At 42.8% G+C, this 17,573-nt stretch overlaps 1 protein-coding gene across 4 annotated transcripts; it reads right to left on the bottom strand.

The window, feature by feature from the left end:
- Positions 1-392: 392 nt before the first annotated feature.
- Positions 393-17,486, bottom strand: spry1 (sprouty homolog 1, antagonist of FGF signaling (Drosophila)). Of its 4 annotated transcripts, none has more exons than XM_060901229.1 (4): positions 16,218-17,486; positions 13,445-13,507; positions 12,923-12,961; positions 393-2,713 (listed from the first exon to the last, which is right to left on the bottom strand). In XM_060901229.1, the coding sequence occupies exon 4, from the start codon at positions 2,656-2,658 to the stop codon at positions 1,780-1,782; it is 879 nt and encodes a 292-aa protein (XP_060757212.1). In that variant the 5' UTR covers positions 2,659-2,713; positions 12,923-12,961; positions 13,445-13,507; positions 16,218-17,486; the 3' UTR covers positions 393-1,779. The 4 variants fall into 4 exon arrangements, with proteins under 4 accessions (XP_060757212.1, XP_060757214.1, XP_060757213.1 ...); XM_060901231.1 differs by lacking the exon at positions 16,218-17,486 and adding an exon at positions 13,638-15,818; XM_060901230.1 differs by lacking the exon at positions 12,923-12,961.
- Positions 17,487-17,573: the final 87 nt, after the last annotated feature.

The following is a 17,573-nucleotide window of genomic DNA, read 5'->3' as shown; positions in this document are numbered from 1 at the left end:
ACACATGTTTATCTTACAGTCCTGATTGCCATCTACACTTAAATCCAAAGAAACTTTAGGGTTTTTTTTTTTTTTGCTTTGTCAAACCGTTTTCGGCGTCAGGAGCAGATACCCGTCAGATATTCCAAGCTCTAGGACTCCACCAAGATATCAAAACGAGCCTGCCCACACACAGAGGGAGACTGAGAAAGTGAAGAAACAGACCGAGAGACAGACAACTGGAAAGAAAGTACAATAATAACGAAAGAAATCGATAAACAGAAACAAGAATAAAAGGGGGAGAGAGAGAGACGGAAAGATGAAGACAAAGGCAAAATGGAAAACACTGGGACCTGTTGCAAGATGAGAAATAAAGAAGGTCGGAGAGAGATAAATAAAGACAGGAGGCGATGTGTTATTAGTTAATTCATATATTTCTGCAGTAAAGTTAACATAACGTTTGTGTCACCCTTTAATTTCTCAGTATTGATATTTCTGTTATATTCAGACATGAGTAAATCTAAGACTGTCTTTGTTTCGCAATAAATATCATAAAATAATAGAGCTTCACTTAATAAATATTTTTTTTTTTTTTACAATGACAAAGAAAAAACCAAAATGTTTTTAAACAGACATTTTTTTTTCTTTTTTCACTTTTTAAAAAATAGCCAGGATTCCTCTGATGGATTTGAACATACAATTTTTTTTTTTACAAAAATATGAGAAAAGGGGAGAGAAAACAAGAAAACAAACAACAACAAAACCATAATGTCAGAATGCCACGGAGTGTGTGTGTGTGTGTGTGTGTGTGTGTGTGTGTGTGTGTGTGTGTGTGTGTTTGAACGTCCGCCCGTCTGTCCATCCGGAAACGCTACCAGACGGAGGGGTCGTTTCCATGGAGACGACCCGCGGGAAGGCACGGGAAGCCCTCTGTGTGAGAACAATACCAGGTTGCTACGGCGATCTGGGAACAGCTACAGTATTATGGGCTGGCCGGACAGTCCTTCACAGATTCGGTTCGGTTTGTGTCTCGTTTACTTAAAAATATTTTCTTCTTCTGTCTGTCTTTTTTTTTTTTTGTGTCTCTTTATCGAGTAGCTGAGCAGACCCGCAGTCAGTTTAAGGCAAACACTGGTTTTGTTTATTTAAAAAAAAAAACTGCCATGCGACAGATAATAAACGAGTGGTTTTGCGTTTTTCCATCCTCCATCCTCCTAGCAGCAGATTGGTGAGGAGCAGGTGGGGCCAATTTAGCGCATAGTCAGGATAGCATCGTCCGTCCTCTTCCTCCCGGATCGCGTGTCCTGGGACTCGCCCTCAGTCTGCATCCCGCACTGTTTTCAGGCTTTTGTCAGGATGTGCCGTTTTACACTTTTAACATTGCGGTGAGACAACATTTCAGCACTGCTTTTCAGATTTTCACCCAACGCGCATGAGAGAATTATGGAATTGCGCTTGCTGGCAAAGCCGAGGACGCGGTTGTCCTCATGCCACAGTGGCACTGACGAGATTTCGAAGCATCCACAAGAACAATATTGAATTTCTTGTCATTGCATAACTAATTACTGGCACATGCCTGGCACACATTCAGACCTCAGTGTGTTTGTTAGCGTAGATCTGGACTCCCTGCTGCGTGTGTTAGCACATATTCAGCTCTGCCTGTTTTAGCTTGAGTATGGAAGCCGAATGGGGCCAAAAAAAAAGAAAGGGAAAAAAAAAGCGCCCTTAATCCTGTGTGTGTTAGTGCCTGGGTTTTCGGCTCCGTGTTTGTTAGTGTCTCGTTTGAGTGTCCTGTCCCACTCAGGTCGGTTTGCCCGGCGCGAGCGCGTGTCCCTGCCCGTCTCTCCAGCAGTAGACGGCATTCGAGTTCTTGCAGCGACAGCCGGGTCGGCGCAGGCGGTCGTGGCACACCTGGCACACTTTCAGGCACCCTTTGCACGGAGGGTAGCAGAGCAGGCAGGGGAAGACGGGTGCCATGAGGGCCATGCAGAGGAAGCGCGCCGGGCAGCGGGGCCGCGACAGCGAGCACGGTCGGTCAGCGCACGAGTCGCCCGCATCGTCTCCACCCTCGCTCGAGCAGTGGTAGAAAAGGCCCTTGACGAGGCACATACAGGTGCCGTGCTCCAGCACGCTCTCGGCCGAGCACACGCACTGGCCGTCGCACACCATCCGCGAGGGAAGTGGTCGCGGCGAAGTGCACTCGACGCACTTACACTTCCCGCAGCTCTCGCAGATCAGCTGGTGCGACGACGAGGATGAGGACGACGAAGACGACGACGATAGCAACGACTCGCCCTTCGACTTCGCCTGCTTCGACATCAACAGAGCGTCCGAAGGAGGGAACAGAGGCCGCAAGGGCGCCAGTTGCGATTTGGGCTGAGTCCTAACCACATGGCGAAAAGGTGGCGAGCTTCCCGAGGAAGGAGAGAAGCCGCTACCGGTGCCGCCGCTTCCGTAGTTGTTGTTGTTAACGTTGACCACAATGACCTCGTGAGTCCTCTCGTGCTTCAGCGTCCGGGGAGGCGGCGAAGGGCGCCACGACGACGGCCGCGTCGACGTCGCAGGCGACTGCGATGATGCCGGTGACGTCACGGGGCCTTCGGTGTACTCGTTCTTGGAACGAATGGAGCGGATCTGATCTAGAGAGAGAACGGCGCCCACGTGGCCTCCACGATCCATCTGACCGAATCAACGACTTCCTGTGGAACGGTGCAGTCCGGGAACATCGGAGAACCTGCCACACAGAGACAGACAGAGAAAAAGTACATCAAGCCCGAGTCAATACAAACCACTGTAATCTAAGCTAATCTCAGGACAGAGGATATGACCTTTCAGCATCGATATCGTGATAAATCACAGAATGGATACACAACACTTTCACAACTCCTCTAGGGTTCATAATTTGACCCAAGTTCGTAAATAATCACAAAATGATATTACTGAAACGACATCACTGAAATGTTTCATACGCACGCGTCTCGGACCATAAAACGTTTTCTGATTTGTATTTTGCCATTCTCTCATCAAAATCGGACTGCTCCTGCAAGCAGTTATCAACGACAAACAACTGGAATGTGTTAGACGACCGAGGGCGGACGGAAGAGACAGAAAAGATCTGAAACAAATCAACGTTGTAGCAGATATGGAAGAATTTTCGAGACACACACACACACAAAAAAGCACGTTGATTCCAAACAGCTGAACGCAGGACAAACGGAGTTGCTGCAATAACCTTCGAATATTACAGCAATCTCCAGTCGACCATGATAGTCATATCATTTGGCTGTATTGCCTTCTCAGACATGCAGGTTTTTTTTTTTATTGGCCTGAGCTGAGAGGAAGTAGCCTTTTACAACCAGAACTATTAAAAAAGAAAAAAAACCCAAGGGACTGTAAGAGAGACAGATGAAAGCTATATTAAAATACACAAATGTGTGAATTGGTTTTCTAGTCTCATAAAGCAGCTGGTTAACAGAGCAAGAGAGACAGACCGAGTGTATGCATGAAAGAGAGCAAGAGATAGATATGTCCCGAAAATCCTCACATGTTCACTTCTAGCAAAAAGCTGCAGCTTTTAAAAGTTTGCTTTAAAGCGCTCTGAAACATCCGATCCGACACACTCGGGCTCTTTGGGGCTGTCGGACTGGGTTGACTATTAACGAGATGTTGGACAGAGCTCAATAATTCTCCCCGTCCTCGATCTGCATGTGTATGGCTGGCCGGCATTGACATGCAGATCAGCACCAGCGCGGAGAGAAGTTTACGGCCCGCCGACGGACCGACATAAACCGAGCTTTAAGACACGAGTCAAAACAAGATAGGTGTAAAAATAAAATATATACACGAGTCATTGCTCGTACGTAATTCAACCTGAAACTGAGAACAACCCAGATTCTTCAAAAATCACATGGACCTTTTCCTTAACTGGGTCAGGAAAGGGGGAGGAATTAAACCTGAGTGCAATCGATTTTCTGTAAATGTTTGTTTCCAGTGGCCGCGCTGCGTTTTGGGACGGTCGGCTGCAGGACAGAGAGACACGCAGAGGAGCCCTGGGGGAGAGGGAGGAAATAAGGGGGGAGGAAAAAAAAAAAAAAAACAGGGGCCTGGGATAAACCGGAGAGACTGGAGAGGAGAGGGTACAAACAAACAGACAGAAAGAGTGGCTATAATAAAAATAAAAAAAAATTGTGTGGGGGTAAAGAAATCTGGTGCAGGGATGTGGAGGAGAAAGTGTGAAAGAAAGACGAAGAACGATGATGATGATGATAAAAAGGAAGAAATGGATGACGGACAGAAATGTAGGAGGAAGAAAAAACAGGAGTAAAATGAGATGGAAGTGGAGTAATAATGTGGAGAAGGTAGTAGTAGTAGTAGTGGTGGTGGGTTAAAGGACAAACAGTGGGAGTGCAGGGTAAAGAAGCTTGTAGATGTGTGTGTGTGGGGGGGGGGGGGTTCAAAGAGGTGGAAGGATGATAAAACGGACGGAAATGGGGGGAAGAGGGGTGAAAGCAGGGGGTAGAAAGGAGGAGTGGAAGTGGCGGAGGGGGGGTAAAAACTTATGAATGAAAGGCAGCCCGCTGGGGGAAGAGAAGAGAGAAGAGGAGGAGGGGAGGGGTGTTTGGGAGCGGAGTGGCTTCACTCTCTCTCTCTCTCTCTCTTTTACACACACACACACACACTTCCTTTGCAAAGCAGGAGTAAGAGCACAAAATAAACACGACTTGCATTTACACCACAAACTGCGCATTTCTGACGCTGCACAACCCGCATAACGCGCTGCGCACGAGACGCAAAACCACCAAATCTCCTGCAAATATAAACAAACAAACAAACAGGAGGAATAATTCTACATCTATATACATCTCGATAATGCACGGATATGCTCCTGCACTGTGTCAAGTGAAGCAGAGGTTCAGGAGTGACGGAACAGCCAGAGTGAAGCAAGGCTGCGCGCATTTTCAGCATACGCACCTACACGCGATCCTCCATAACCTTAACTCCATCAGCCGATGTTGCCCTTCCAAAGCTGCTCTCAAAACAGCCTTCACAGCTCATCAACCTGCCAGTTAATATCCATCCACAGCGCTGCAGAACCTCTGCGGGGCTATTCCGTGGGATTCAAAAGCACAACAGAAAGGCAAGGTTAAAGATCCAGGCGTCAGGCTGCGCACTCAGGAACGCCGAGCTGAAGGGAAAAACGCGCCCTGTTTGGGTCCCGACAACGACGAAACCGTTCGGGTTAAAAACATGAGCGCAAAAATAAAAATAATAATTAAAAAAAAAAATCCTCCTCTGACACCGACCGCGCTGGGTTTAAACCTTGCGAATAAGATCCGGGTATCAAGAGTTTAAGTCCCACACTCGTTTTTTTTTGGTCAAGCTGTTGCTAGTTTTGTTTTTTTTCCTCCTTCGCGCAGCACTTAAAATAATAATAATAAAAATAATAATTAATAAAAAGCCGTTGGAAAAGCGAGTCGTGTGTGTGCTGCTCGCTCACTCGTGCTCTCTCTTGCTCTGTCGTCAGAGACTCGCAGAGATGAATGAGAGCTTTACCGTTGGGGCCCCAACAGAACCAACCGAGAGATCTGATTGGCCAATCAGAGCGGACACGCCGCATCCGCTCCTCATTCATTGGCCGGATGGGGAGGGGCAGGGCGCGCGCTGTCCAGACACAGCGACAATCCAGTGCGAAGGGTTTAAGGTGGAACGGTGAGGTTTTCAACGGACAGATTACAAAAAAAGTATTTCAAGAATTGACATATTACTCAGCTACTACTATTACTCCAAAAAAAAAATATATGAGAACAGGAAACTAACTTAACAATAAATGCTGCGTTTTCATCACCATGCCAGAGAAGCTTCAGGTGACCTTAAAAGCACGTGGTTTAAGGTGGATCTGGTTTTAAAAGCGCAATAAAAAAAGAATCCTTTATTTGTCACATGCACACTCCAATTCATCCTCTGCATTTAACCCAGCTGAAGCAGTGAACACACACACACACGGGGAGCAGTCAGGGGTTCGGTACCTTGCTCAAGGGCACCTCAGCCCAAGGCCACGCCACGTTATCCTAACTGCATGTCTTTGGACTGTGGGGGAAACCGGAGCACCCGGAGGAAACCCACGCCGAGAACATGCAAACTCCACACAGAGGCCCTCGCCGGCTGCTGGGCTCGAACCCGGAACTTTCTTGCTGTGAGACCACCGTGCCGCTCATAAAGTCTGCTCGTTTCCGCTCCGACTGAATGGGAGACGAGTTGATTGACCCCTGTGGTGATGATTATTATTATTGTCCTCTCAATGGCTTTGGGTCCAGACGTGTCAGGGATCCGGATCCTCATTGTTCTTGAACAGTCAGATCAACAGCTGCTTTAAAAAGTGCATATCCTGGACCAGCAGCTATATACAGCAGAAAAAATAAATAAATAAAATACGTCTGGAAAAATCCCAAAGGAGTCTGGAGCCGGGCGGCACGGTGGTGTAGTGGTTAGCGCTGTCGCCTCACAGCAAGAAGGTCCGGGTTCGAGCCCTGTGGAGTTTGCATGTTCTCCCCGTGTCCGCGTGGGTTTCCTCCGGTTTCCCCCACAGTCCAAAGACATGCAGGTTAGGTTAACTGGTGACTCTAAATTGACCGTAGGTGTGAATGTGAGTGTGAATGGTTGTCTGTGTCTATGTGTCGGCCCTGTGATGACCTGGCGACTTGTCCAGGGTGTACCCCGCCTTTCGCCCGGAGTCAGCTGGGATAGGCTCCAGCTTGCTTGCAACCCTGTAGAACAGGAGAAAGCGGCTAGAGATAATGAGATGAGATGAGTCTGGAGCCAGATTCTTGATGTCACCTGCGGAAGCGCCAGCAGGCTGCGAGAGCTTGCACGGTTTCAGTGCACAGCCTGTGTAGACCAAGTTTAGCAGCTCGCGATTTTGCATTGAAATATGGAACTGTCACCTTAGAGCAATGTTACTTCACCTTTGGATGAAGAATATAACGGGATGTCAGAATTATTTCTTACCCTGGCAACAGTCAACTTGTGAATTGCCGATTTTCTTGGTCTTTTTCTCGGCTCGGCTTCCAGGTGCCTCGCCCGAAGCGCTCCCATTTCTCTATCATTGTCCGGTCTTTTGGGAAACGATGAGTACTAATCCCATCATGATTGGTGTTGCTACACCCTCCTACAATACATCTGTTAACCATTTTAATAATTACGTGATAACATTGAAAAAATTTGCAGAAAACCACCAGGTTGTTTTCTCATAAACCAGTGCTGACGTAAGATTCCAAAGGAGGCGTCCCGCACGCGACGTCACGAAAATCAATGTTTGCCGGGAAATCCGGATGCCAAGTTTTTTCAGAGGCGGACCAATTCGCCTCAAATTGCTTGATTTCAACTGAATTTTTCTGGTATTGCGCAAAGTAAAAAAATTGCATAAAATGCAAAATGTGACAGATATTTGACCAAAGTTTAATATAAAATAGGAGAATTACATTGATCTTGCTCCTGAATTTACCCGTGATATGCCCTTTAAAGCACCAGACAGGCTTTTGAGACCCTTTTCAGGACTTTATTTATATTTCATTCAATAAATCTGAAAGTGTTTGGGATTTGTAACAGGGCCAACTAATTCATGCAACAGAAATGAAAACGTGTTTTAAGAATGCAATCAATCAATCAATGCTCTATTTCACACAAACAGATCTACAGTACTGTGCAAAAGTCTAAAGCCAGTACCTCACTGAGCTGCGACAGCTTGTGACAAATTGCGAACGTCATTCGCGAGAGTGTTTCAAAAGTGTCTTGAAACATTCACGGGGCTTCTCAATTTCCTCGCATGAGTCGCAAAGTGTCGCTCCTTCGTTGCTGAAATTTTGAACATGTTCAAAAAAATTCGTGCGACAAAATTTCTTTCAAAATAACTGCAAATGCGTCGCTGGTGTCGCAAAGCCATCGCGAACCCTTCTCAAGCCCGTTTCCGTGAGGCTTCTCGACTTTCCTGCCTGCCTAGGGAAAGCCAGGCTGCGACAGCCTGCGACTAGTTGGAGACAACAATTGCGGTAAAATATGCGAATATCAATTCAGTGTGATTCCAAGTGAAAACTGTCGCTAATTTGCATATTTTATCACAATTGTTGTGCCTCCAACTAGTCGCGGGCTGTCGCAGCCCAGTGAGATACTACCCTCAGGCACACTAATTTGAGTCCAAAACTTGATGCCTTCCTCATTATCAAGTCAGGACAAAAAACAGGCGAGATTTCTGAACATTAGTTTTCTAGGACAAAATGAAATATTACAGGCAAATGTTTGTGCTTCAGTTAAAAAAAAAAAAAAGCAAAAAAACAAAGTGACATATTACATAAAAGACCACTTAAAAAACAAACAAACCCAACTGTATAATGAAGACTGTTTGGTTTTGGTGCAAAAATAATCCCATGTTTGGTTCTACAAAAAGATGCTCAGGAAAACTTAACAGCGACAGTAATTTCTTAACCAAACTTGACAAACTGTACCCAAAACAAAAGGATCATTCGACCAAATATTTGCTTGGTTTCAGTTTTTACTCTTTACCGATCTGTATTTTTAATGTAGAAACATATAATTTCACTAAAAAAACTTAAAAATACCAGTCTCGGGGACAATTTTTGTTCTCAAGATATTTTCAGCAACTCGTTTTTCTGAGTATTGTGCAGAAGCAGATTCAGATCTTATGGAAAGAGTGTGTTTAAAGGGATAGTTCGGGATTTTTGACATGAATCTATATGGTATCCCCGTCAGCAGTGTCGTGCATCCACACTGACTTACCCCCGACAGTGTTCTGTGAGCCTAGATATTGTACAGTGTTGGTCAGTGCACAAGTAGTTCCGGCAGGTTTCCTGGGGTCTGCAAAGTAACACGTTTTTCTTCTCAAAACAGCTCGTGTTCGAATGAGTGATTTATTAGCATAACAAAACCCTTGTAGTCCAAAAAGTCACACCTTGTAATTGCTTGGGGCTACTTTCTCTCAATAGCGATCAGTGCGCGCTGTCACTGTTAACAGTTGTGTGCGAGCTAGCCAACAACTTTCATTAGTTGTTCGACAGTGTTTAGCAGCAGCAAATTGCTTTCCTCCTCAGTATACAAGTGCGCTTCCATGGCAGGGAAAAAGAAACTACCACTGCTGCCTATGTAGTGCCCTATTTATACAAATAGGAGTCATTCAGGATTCAGCCATGACACGGAGCAAAAACATGGCTGAATCCTGAATGACTCCTATTTGTATAAATAGGGCACTACATAGGCAGCAGTGGTAGTTTCTTTTTCCCTGCCATGGAAGCGCACTTGTATACTGAGGAGGAAAGCAATTTGCTGCTGCTAAACACTGTCGAACAACTAATGAAAGTTGTTGGCTAGCTCGCACACAACTGTTAACAGTGACAGCGCGCACTGATCGCTATTGAGAGAAAGTAGCCCCAAGCAATTACAAGGTGTGACTTTTTGGACTACAAGGGTTTTGTTATGCTAATAAATCACTCATTCGAACACGAGCTGTTTTGAGAAGAAAAACGTGTTACTTTGCAGACCCCAGGAAACCTGCCGGAACTACTTGTGCACTGACCAACACTGTACAATATCTAGGCTCACAGAACACTGTCGGGGGTAAGTCAGTGTGGATGCACGACACTGCTGACGGGGATACCATAGATTCATGTCAAAAATCCCGAACTATCCCTTTAAGACTTTTACAAAGTACTGTGATATTACACAAGGAAAAAAGCAAACTATAAGCTCAAAAGATATTTCCAATACCAACAAAATGACATTAGAAAATGTGAGATATTATGGAGTAAAAATGGATTAGAAACAGCCTGGGGAGGAAAAAAAAATAACCGTAAAGTACAATTTATGTTCTTCCAGTGAGATGTTTTTTCCAGAGAAATAACTTTCAGTTTTCATTCATTCATTCTTTAAGGTTTATGATTTATTTGTTGCTGACTTGTGAATTAACAAATTAATTAATTCAATCCTTGTTTTGATTGGATTTTTTGCAGCATATTAATTACACCGCAACTTCCAATGTATTCATTGGTTTTAAAGCACTTGGTGGTTGTTCTGTTCAGTGATGTAAACTTGGAAACCTATCATCTTCCCCCAAAGCAAAATGCAAATATGAGGAAAGAAAAAAAAAATCACTTGTATGATCACAAAAAAGAAAAACCGGAAGCTGAGGTGAATATTATGGGATGGACACATGGCTGGGGTCCTGCTCTGGAGCTGCAGGGGTTAAACCCAGAAGCAGTCCGGCGGCGCGCCCTTAAAAAGTGTGTGTGTGTGTTTATTGAAAGGGGGGGAGGAGGGGAAAAAACCCTGAAAGCCCCTCCCCCCACACCCTCTCTTTTCTGGGCCGCGCGCGGGGAGCTCAGCGGATGCGCCACTTCCGGATCCAGGCAGGAGAGAAAAAACAAGGGGAGGGGGAGAGTTCAATACAAAGTCAATTTATTCCCCATTCAAATGGAAATGGCGGCTCCCAAGCGGCAGTTTTAACTTTCCCTTCAGTAACTGCGGAGCATTAAACACAGATTTATCAGAGGGTTGAAGTGTTTGCATGTTTTTTTTCCCCCCTGAAAAATAAAAACAATAAAATACAGAATGAACAAACAAAAATAACGTCTTCTTTCCCTCAGCCGTGTCCTCGGGCTCCAACAAGAACATCATGGCCATTTCAAATCTCAAGTCCTGACTGAGAGGCTGAAACACCGGAAGTAAACAATGTTAAAAAGGAATATAATCAGTTTTCTCGACAATTAAGAAGTTAAAATGAATAAATTATACCATGCAGTGCTTTAATGTTTTATCTTCAACTAAAATACAATTTGAACTTGGAAAACTAACTTTTTGTTTGTTTTTCCCTCAGCCGAGTCCTCGTGCTCTAACAAGAACATAACGATCATTTCATATCTCAATTCCTGACTGAGAGGCTGAAAAACCGGAAGTAAACAATGTTAAAACGGATATAATAGTTTTTGTAGACAATTAAGAAATGAAAATGAATACCATTAAGTGCTTTAATGTTTTATCTTAAACCAAATAAATACAAAGTGAAAGAACAAAACTAACTTTTTTTTGTTTGTTTTTCCCTCAGCCGAGTCCTCGTGCTGTCACAAGAACATCACGGCCATTTTAAATCTCAAGTCCTGACCGAGAGGCTGAAAAACCGGAAGTAAACAATGTTAAAACGGATATAGTAGTTTTTTTTTAGACAATTAAGAAATTAAAATGAATAAATTAGACCATTAAGTGCTTTAACATTTTATCTTAAACCAAAAACTTTTTGTTTGTTTTTCCCTCAGCCGTGTCCTTGTGCTCGAACAAAAACATAACGATCATTTCATCTCAAGTCCTGACTGAGAGGCTGAAACACCGGAAGTAAACAATGTTAAAACGGATATAATAGATTTTTTAGACAATTAAGAAATGAAAATGAATAAATTAGACCATTAAGTGCTTTAATGTTTTATCTTAAACCAATAAATACAATGTGAACGAACAAAACTAACTTTTTGTTTTTCCCTCAGCCGAGTCCTCGTGCTGTCACAAGAACATAACGGCCATTTTAAATCTCAAGTCCTGACTGAGAGGCTGAAACACCGGAAGTAAAGTGTTAAAAAGGAATATAATAGGATTCTCGACAATTAAGAAATTAAAATGAATAAATTATACCATTAAGTGCTTTAATATTTTATCTTAAACCAAAAACTTTTTGTTTGTTTTTCCCCTCAGCCGTGTCCTTGTGCTCGAACAAAAACATAACGATCATTTCATCTCAAGTCCTGACTGAGAGGCTGAAACACCGGAAGTAAAGTGTTAAAAAGGAATATAATAGGATTCTCGACAAGGGCAATTCCATGTAAATGTCAACCTCACCATGCAAAATTAAAGCAACATGTAATACATCAAAACCACTCCCAGAGATATCACCTAGGCCTGTATTTTACAGATGTGAACAAGTTGAACCAATTTGTAACCAACCTAATATGTCACTGTCAGTCTTTCTTTCTTATAATGTAAAACCCAAGCTAAAATCAACTTTGATCATGTACAATTCTATATTATTGCCACAAGCCACAGAAATGTATGCTAAAATCCACAAAACAGCAAAACAATAGCCATCCTAAATATTATTTAAGAACTTTGATAGTTTTAGCTGATATTTAGAGAGTTTTTCAAAGGGTTATGGTGGTTAAATTGCTGATTTTCTAAACTTATGCCATATCTATTTCAGACGCGTCACATCCATAACGGAATTTCGTCACATCCATAACGCTGACTTTTCCTTCCGAAACTCTGCATGAAATACAAAATATTTTAAACAAAGATTTTTTAATATTCACCTTGGACCCCTCTATCAAACGGATATCTCCATTTCGACATTAGGTTTACAATTTCACAAAGTTTGATAAAAATGTACAGTCACCCAAGAAAAGTGATACTTTTTCTGTCACATCCATAACGCATCTTTTATTGCCGTTTTCTGGCATGTCCTAGATGTACTATGGGAATTGTTCTTGTTCTATCACTTCTCCAGTATGGTACAGCCTTAAAATATGCAACACCTGTTTAAATACTGGGAGACAATAAAACATGCACTGGGTCATTTGTTGCCATTTTGAGTTCAAGTGTCACGTCCATAACGCTGGAATTGCTCACAATTAAGAAATTAAAATGAATAAATTATACCATTCAGTGCTTTAATGTTTTATCTTAAACCAAAAACTTTGTTTGTTTTTCCCTCAGCCGTGTCCTTGTGCTCGAACAAAAACATAACGATCATTTCATCTCAAGTCCTGACTGAGAGGCTGAAAAACCGGAAGTAAACAATGTTAAAACGGATATAATTGATTTTTTAGACAATTAAGAAATGAAAATGAACAAATTAGACCATTAAGTGCTTTAATGTTTTATCTTGAACAAAACTAACTTTTTGTTTGTTTGTCCCTCCTTCAGCCGAGTCCTCGTCCTGTAACAAGAACGTAACGGACATTTTAAATCAAGTCCTGACTGAGAGGCTGAAAAACCTCAAGTAAACAATGTTAAAACGGATATAGTAGTTTTTTTAGACAATTAAGAAATAAAAATGAATAAATTATACCATTAAGTGCTTTAATGTTTTATCTTAAACCACATAAATACAATGTGAACGAACAAAACTAACTTTTTGTTTGTTTTTCCCTCAGCCGGGTCCTCGTGCTGTCACAAGAACATGACGGCCATTTTAAATCTCAAGTCCTGACTGAGAGGCTGAAAAACCTCAAGTAAACAATGTTGAAACAGATATAATAGGTTTTCAAGCAATTACCAAATGAAAATTAATCAATTATCCCGTTTCTAATTGCTTTCCTGTACTCCATAGTTACACCCAAACCTGCATACATGTTCTCAACTTGATGTAGACCCAGTTTACACCTCTCCATTTTAACCATCTTGAAAATAAGAACTGTACCTGGTTGTAGACGATCCACTTTTTTCATTCATCTTCAGTATCGGCTTCATCCTGGCAACGGTTCTGGAGAAGATGGGAATATACATGAATGGAACTCACTTCAGGGCCACTTATCTTCGGGGCAATTCAACATTTTCAACAATTTCACACGCGTACAGACTGTACACTCAGCGTTGAGAGGGTTAATACTCACAGTACACTTTTAAAATCTATTAAAAATGTTGATCGTTATAACATGGCGACTTGTCCAGGGTGTACCCTGCCTCTCGCCCATAGTCAGCTGGGATAGGCTCCAGCTTGCCCGCGACCCTGTAGAACAGGATAAGCGGCTACAGATGATGGATGGATGGATGTTGATCGTTTCATCAGAAGTTGAGTGCACTGTGTTTGAAAGGCACGTGCGAGATTTTCCGCCTCGCTTGATACAGCGTATTATGGCCTCAGGGACTAGCGTCGCATGCTAACAACAGTCGCAGACAATGGCGGCGTGGGTGATGACCGTTTGGAAAAGCTCTTCCATTTCACTCAAAGCAGAACAACTGCGATACACAAAAAGCCAGTAAACCTATCCAACTTCCTGAATGTCTTTGTGTTCGTACACGACGGTTTGAAGAGGTCGGATGCCGTTTCGAAAGACCAGGCAGCGTGGAAACAGAGCAAGTCTGAACTGGTTGGAAGCGAGCACCATACGACGGCGCTATTTGAGAAAGTCAAGAAATGAAAAAACTCGAGTCGACAACGTGTGATACCCGACTCAGCTTTATGAAGAAGGGATGTTGCTCAATATCAGTTTTAGATTGAAAACTATCCTGTTTATTTATCAGATTAGGCTGGAATAAGCAGCAGAGACACACTGACCAAGCCGATGCTGACGACGAATCGGAATGTTTTTATTTGTAAATAGTATGTCATGGACGTGCTGTGTAATTTTTTTTTGAAAGGCTTGAAATTGACATATTTCCCGAAACAGGAGCCTGTCCTTAGTCGACAGAATTAATGAAATATCTAGGCTACTCATATTCTAGTAGCAATGGTGAAAATGCCTGTCTCTGGAAACCTGATAATGTTGATGCAAAAATCAACATTTTTATTTGTACTTTTTTTTTTGGGGGGGGTGGGAGAGATCATTAAAAAGAGTACTCTATGTGCACTTGTGAAATTGTTGCATTGTGGACTCAGTCCACCTAACTGGCATGTTTGAGGGAAGAACCCTGAGAACCTCAAGGAAACCCATCACGTGCTTTCAAACTGGACGAACATTTTAATAGTTCTTAGAACTGTTGGAGGAAGTTCTCCCTTTTTGTGGGTCCGCGCTTCTTGAACTGAGGACGATTGTAGGTCTAAGAATGCTGTTTTGAAGGACTTTTTTATGCTCCTACTATAGAGTCGGTACTCTCCCAGCACAAGAGGAACCATGAGTGACGTAAATGTTTATTGATTGGTTGAACACATGCCAGTGCAGCACCAGCAACTGCCATTTTTAAAATATGTGGAAAACGTTATCCATGGAAACAACGGCTCAACGTTCGTGTTAAAAAGTTGAAAAACATGGTCAAACAGACCAACAGTGTAGTCCAGGCTTTACTGAGGGTATTCTGCAACGGAGGAAATACAACACGATTTTGATGTGTTGAAGTGAAATATAAAAAAACTTGACAAGCATTTCCTGCTGTCATGCTAACAAGCCGGTTTACATCACTTCAACGTTGCGACTGGCGGTGCGGATGCAAACAAAATAAAAAGTTCTTGGAGGTCTATAGTTCTTGGAGGAGCTCCCTAGCAGGTAGTTCCTCTCACTGAGTCTTGAGATATGTTTGGTACGAAAACACCCAAAGGGATACAGGGAAAAAGTGCAGAGAAAACTCCAGACAGACAGTAACCCGAGTTGATAATCGAACCAGAGACCCTGGAGCGATGAGGCTGCAATGCAATCCATTGGACAAACATGCCTCTTTTATCACCGAAATTGTAAATGCACCCAGTTCACATCTGAAACTGATTTAAATCCAATTGCTTCAACAACAATAACAAAAAAGTGGGGATCTCAAAGTGGGGTCTGAGAGATCTGTGAAGCCAAAAGCCTGGGGTTGTTACAGTGGTGGAAATAGCAACCCAGCAAAAATATGACATTTATTAGTGACTTCTTAACTTTTTTAGTGACTTATTAATGGCCAGTCGCTCGAGTTGAATGGGTTTAATCCAAACATCAGGAAGTCACAAAACTATAGTGGGTGTATAACCGTCAATTGGAATCTAACGAGAGTGTGTTCGGTCAGTGGAAAGTTCAGAATTAAACTTGTCTGTTGCTCCAAATTATTGTCACATACATTCAAACAATATGCCTGAAATTTGATTCGTTGGCTTGTGTTAATAAAACAAATCCATACTGACGGGGTCCGAAGGGTTCTCATGAGGGACATTTGAAGAGGACAAGGACAGTCATCAATCATTCCAAGGTGCATGGGATGAGCAAAAGTCCACCGTAAACATAATGTAAAAAAAAAAAGAAGTGAATAAGTTAATGGCTTAAAAATGTCAAAAAGCACCACTTTAGATGACTGGAAATGAGAAACGGTACAAAAATTTGGTGACCATGTTACAACCCGATTTGCTTATGATCGAAGGCGTAGAAATCAGAATCAACAAGAGAGACATTTAATGCCAAATGTAAATGCACATGGTTAAAATCTTATCAACCTAGAATCCATTACATTTCATTATTACATTAATGGCATTGAGCAGATGCTCTTATCCAGAGCCATGTACAACCTACCTCGAGCAGCCTGGGGAGCAGTTGGGAGTTAGGTGCGTCGCTCAAGGGCACTTCAGCCATTCCTGCTGGTCCAGGGAATTGAACCGGTGCCCTTTTGGTCCCAAAGTTGCTGATCTCACCATTAGGCCATGGTTTCCCCTGGCCAAGCCAGATCCAATTCACATGAAATAAGGAGGTGTAAACAATGTCTGAGGCTGTTAATAACTCTCAAATCCCATCCAGTGAATCAGGTTTAGATGGATGGATGGACAGACTTTATCGATCCCTGTTTGGGAATTTACAACTATATAAAAGTTACATATTTACACTCACCGGCCGCTTGAATAGGAACTTGTTCTTGATTCTAAGATTCCTGTTCTTGGTTGGCAGGACTGGAACCCAATGTGTTCTTCTGTTGCATGCTGAGATGCTTTTCTGCTCACCACGGTTGTAAAGAGTTGCTATGTCCTTCCTGGCAAAAAAGCTTGAACCAATCTGGCCATTTTCCTTCAACCTCTCTGATCAACAAGGCGTTCGTTTCCACCCAAAGAACTGTTGCCTGCTCGCTCAGTGTTTTTTGCACCATTCTGTGTAAACTCTCGAGACTGTTGTGTATGAAAACCCGGGGAGATCAGCCGTTTCTGAAATACTCAAACCACCAGTCCCATCTGGCTCAAACCGACATCTGTGCCGCAGTGAAAGAAAGTCACAGTTGACTGCGAGATCACAATTTTTCCCATTCTGATGAATGAACATTGTGAAGATTAAGTGAAGCTCTTGATTTGTACCTGCATGATTTTACGCATCGTGCTGCTGTCAAGGATCGGCTGATTAGAGAACCGCATAAAACAATAGGTGTACAGGTGTTCCCAATTTTTTACAGGCGAGCGTACATGCATGGAGTGTGCAGTTCCTTCAAGTGCAAACTACCGACCTCAGGATCACAATAAGTTACTAATTACAAATGTGATGAATAATTATAAATCCTGCACTGTGCATTCACATTCACCAAAAACGAGTAATTATAAAAAGGAATAAATCACTGAAACATCTCCCTACGGGGTGTTCTTTAAGTGATTTATGCATTTTAATCTGCAGTATTTTTTTTAAGAGCATGCCTAAATGCCTGCATGCCACTTTGGTCGTCTCCTAGGATTAAGCCTGCAGTAAATTAATAAAGCTGAAACGCTCTCCGGCTGTAAAACTCCCGATTTGTGACGGAGTAAAACTTTTATGGAGCTGTAACTCATTTGAGGCTGGAGAACATCTCCTCTGAGCAAATATTCGCACAACAATAGAGGACAGACGAAAGAGCTCCTGAGCGTTTATTTCACGTCCCGGTTATGCAGGCTTGCAAATAGAACAGAAATGCAGGAG

This window comes from Neoarius graeffei, chromosome 20, assembly GCF_027579695.1.
Source record: "Neoarius graeffei isolate fNeoGra1 chromosome 20, fNeoGra1.pri, whole genome shotgun sequence".
NCBI lineage: Eukaryota > Metazoa > Chordata > Actinopteri > Siluriformes > Ariidae > Neoarius > Neoarius graeffei.
Note: the sequence above shows the minus strand (reverse complement) of the source record. Positions and strands in the feature narration are given on the sequence as shown.

What these genes read in the sequence shown, in the direction of transcription:
- spry1 (XM_060901229.1), bottom strand. Translation starts at nt 2,658, where the DNA reads ATGGATCGTGGAGGCCACGTGGGCGCCGTTCTCTCTCTAGATCAGATC.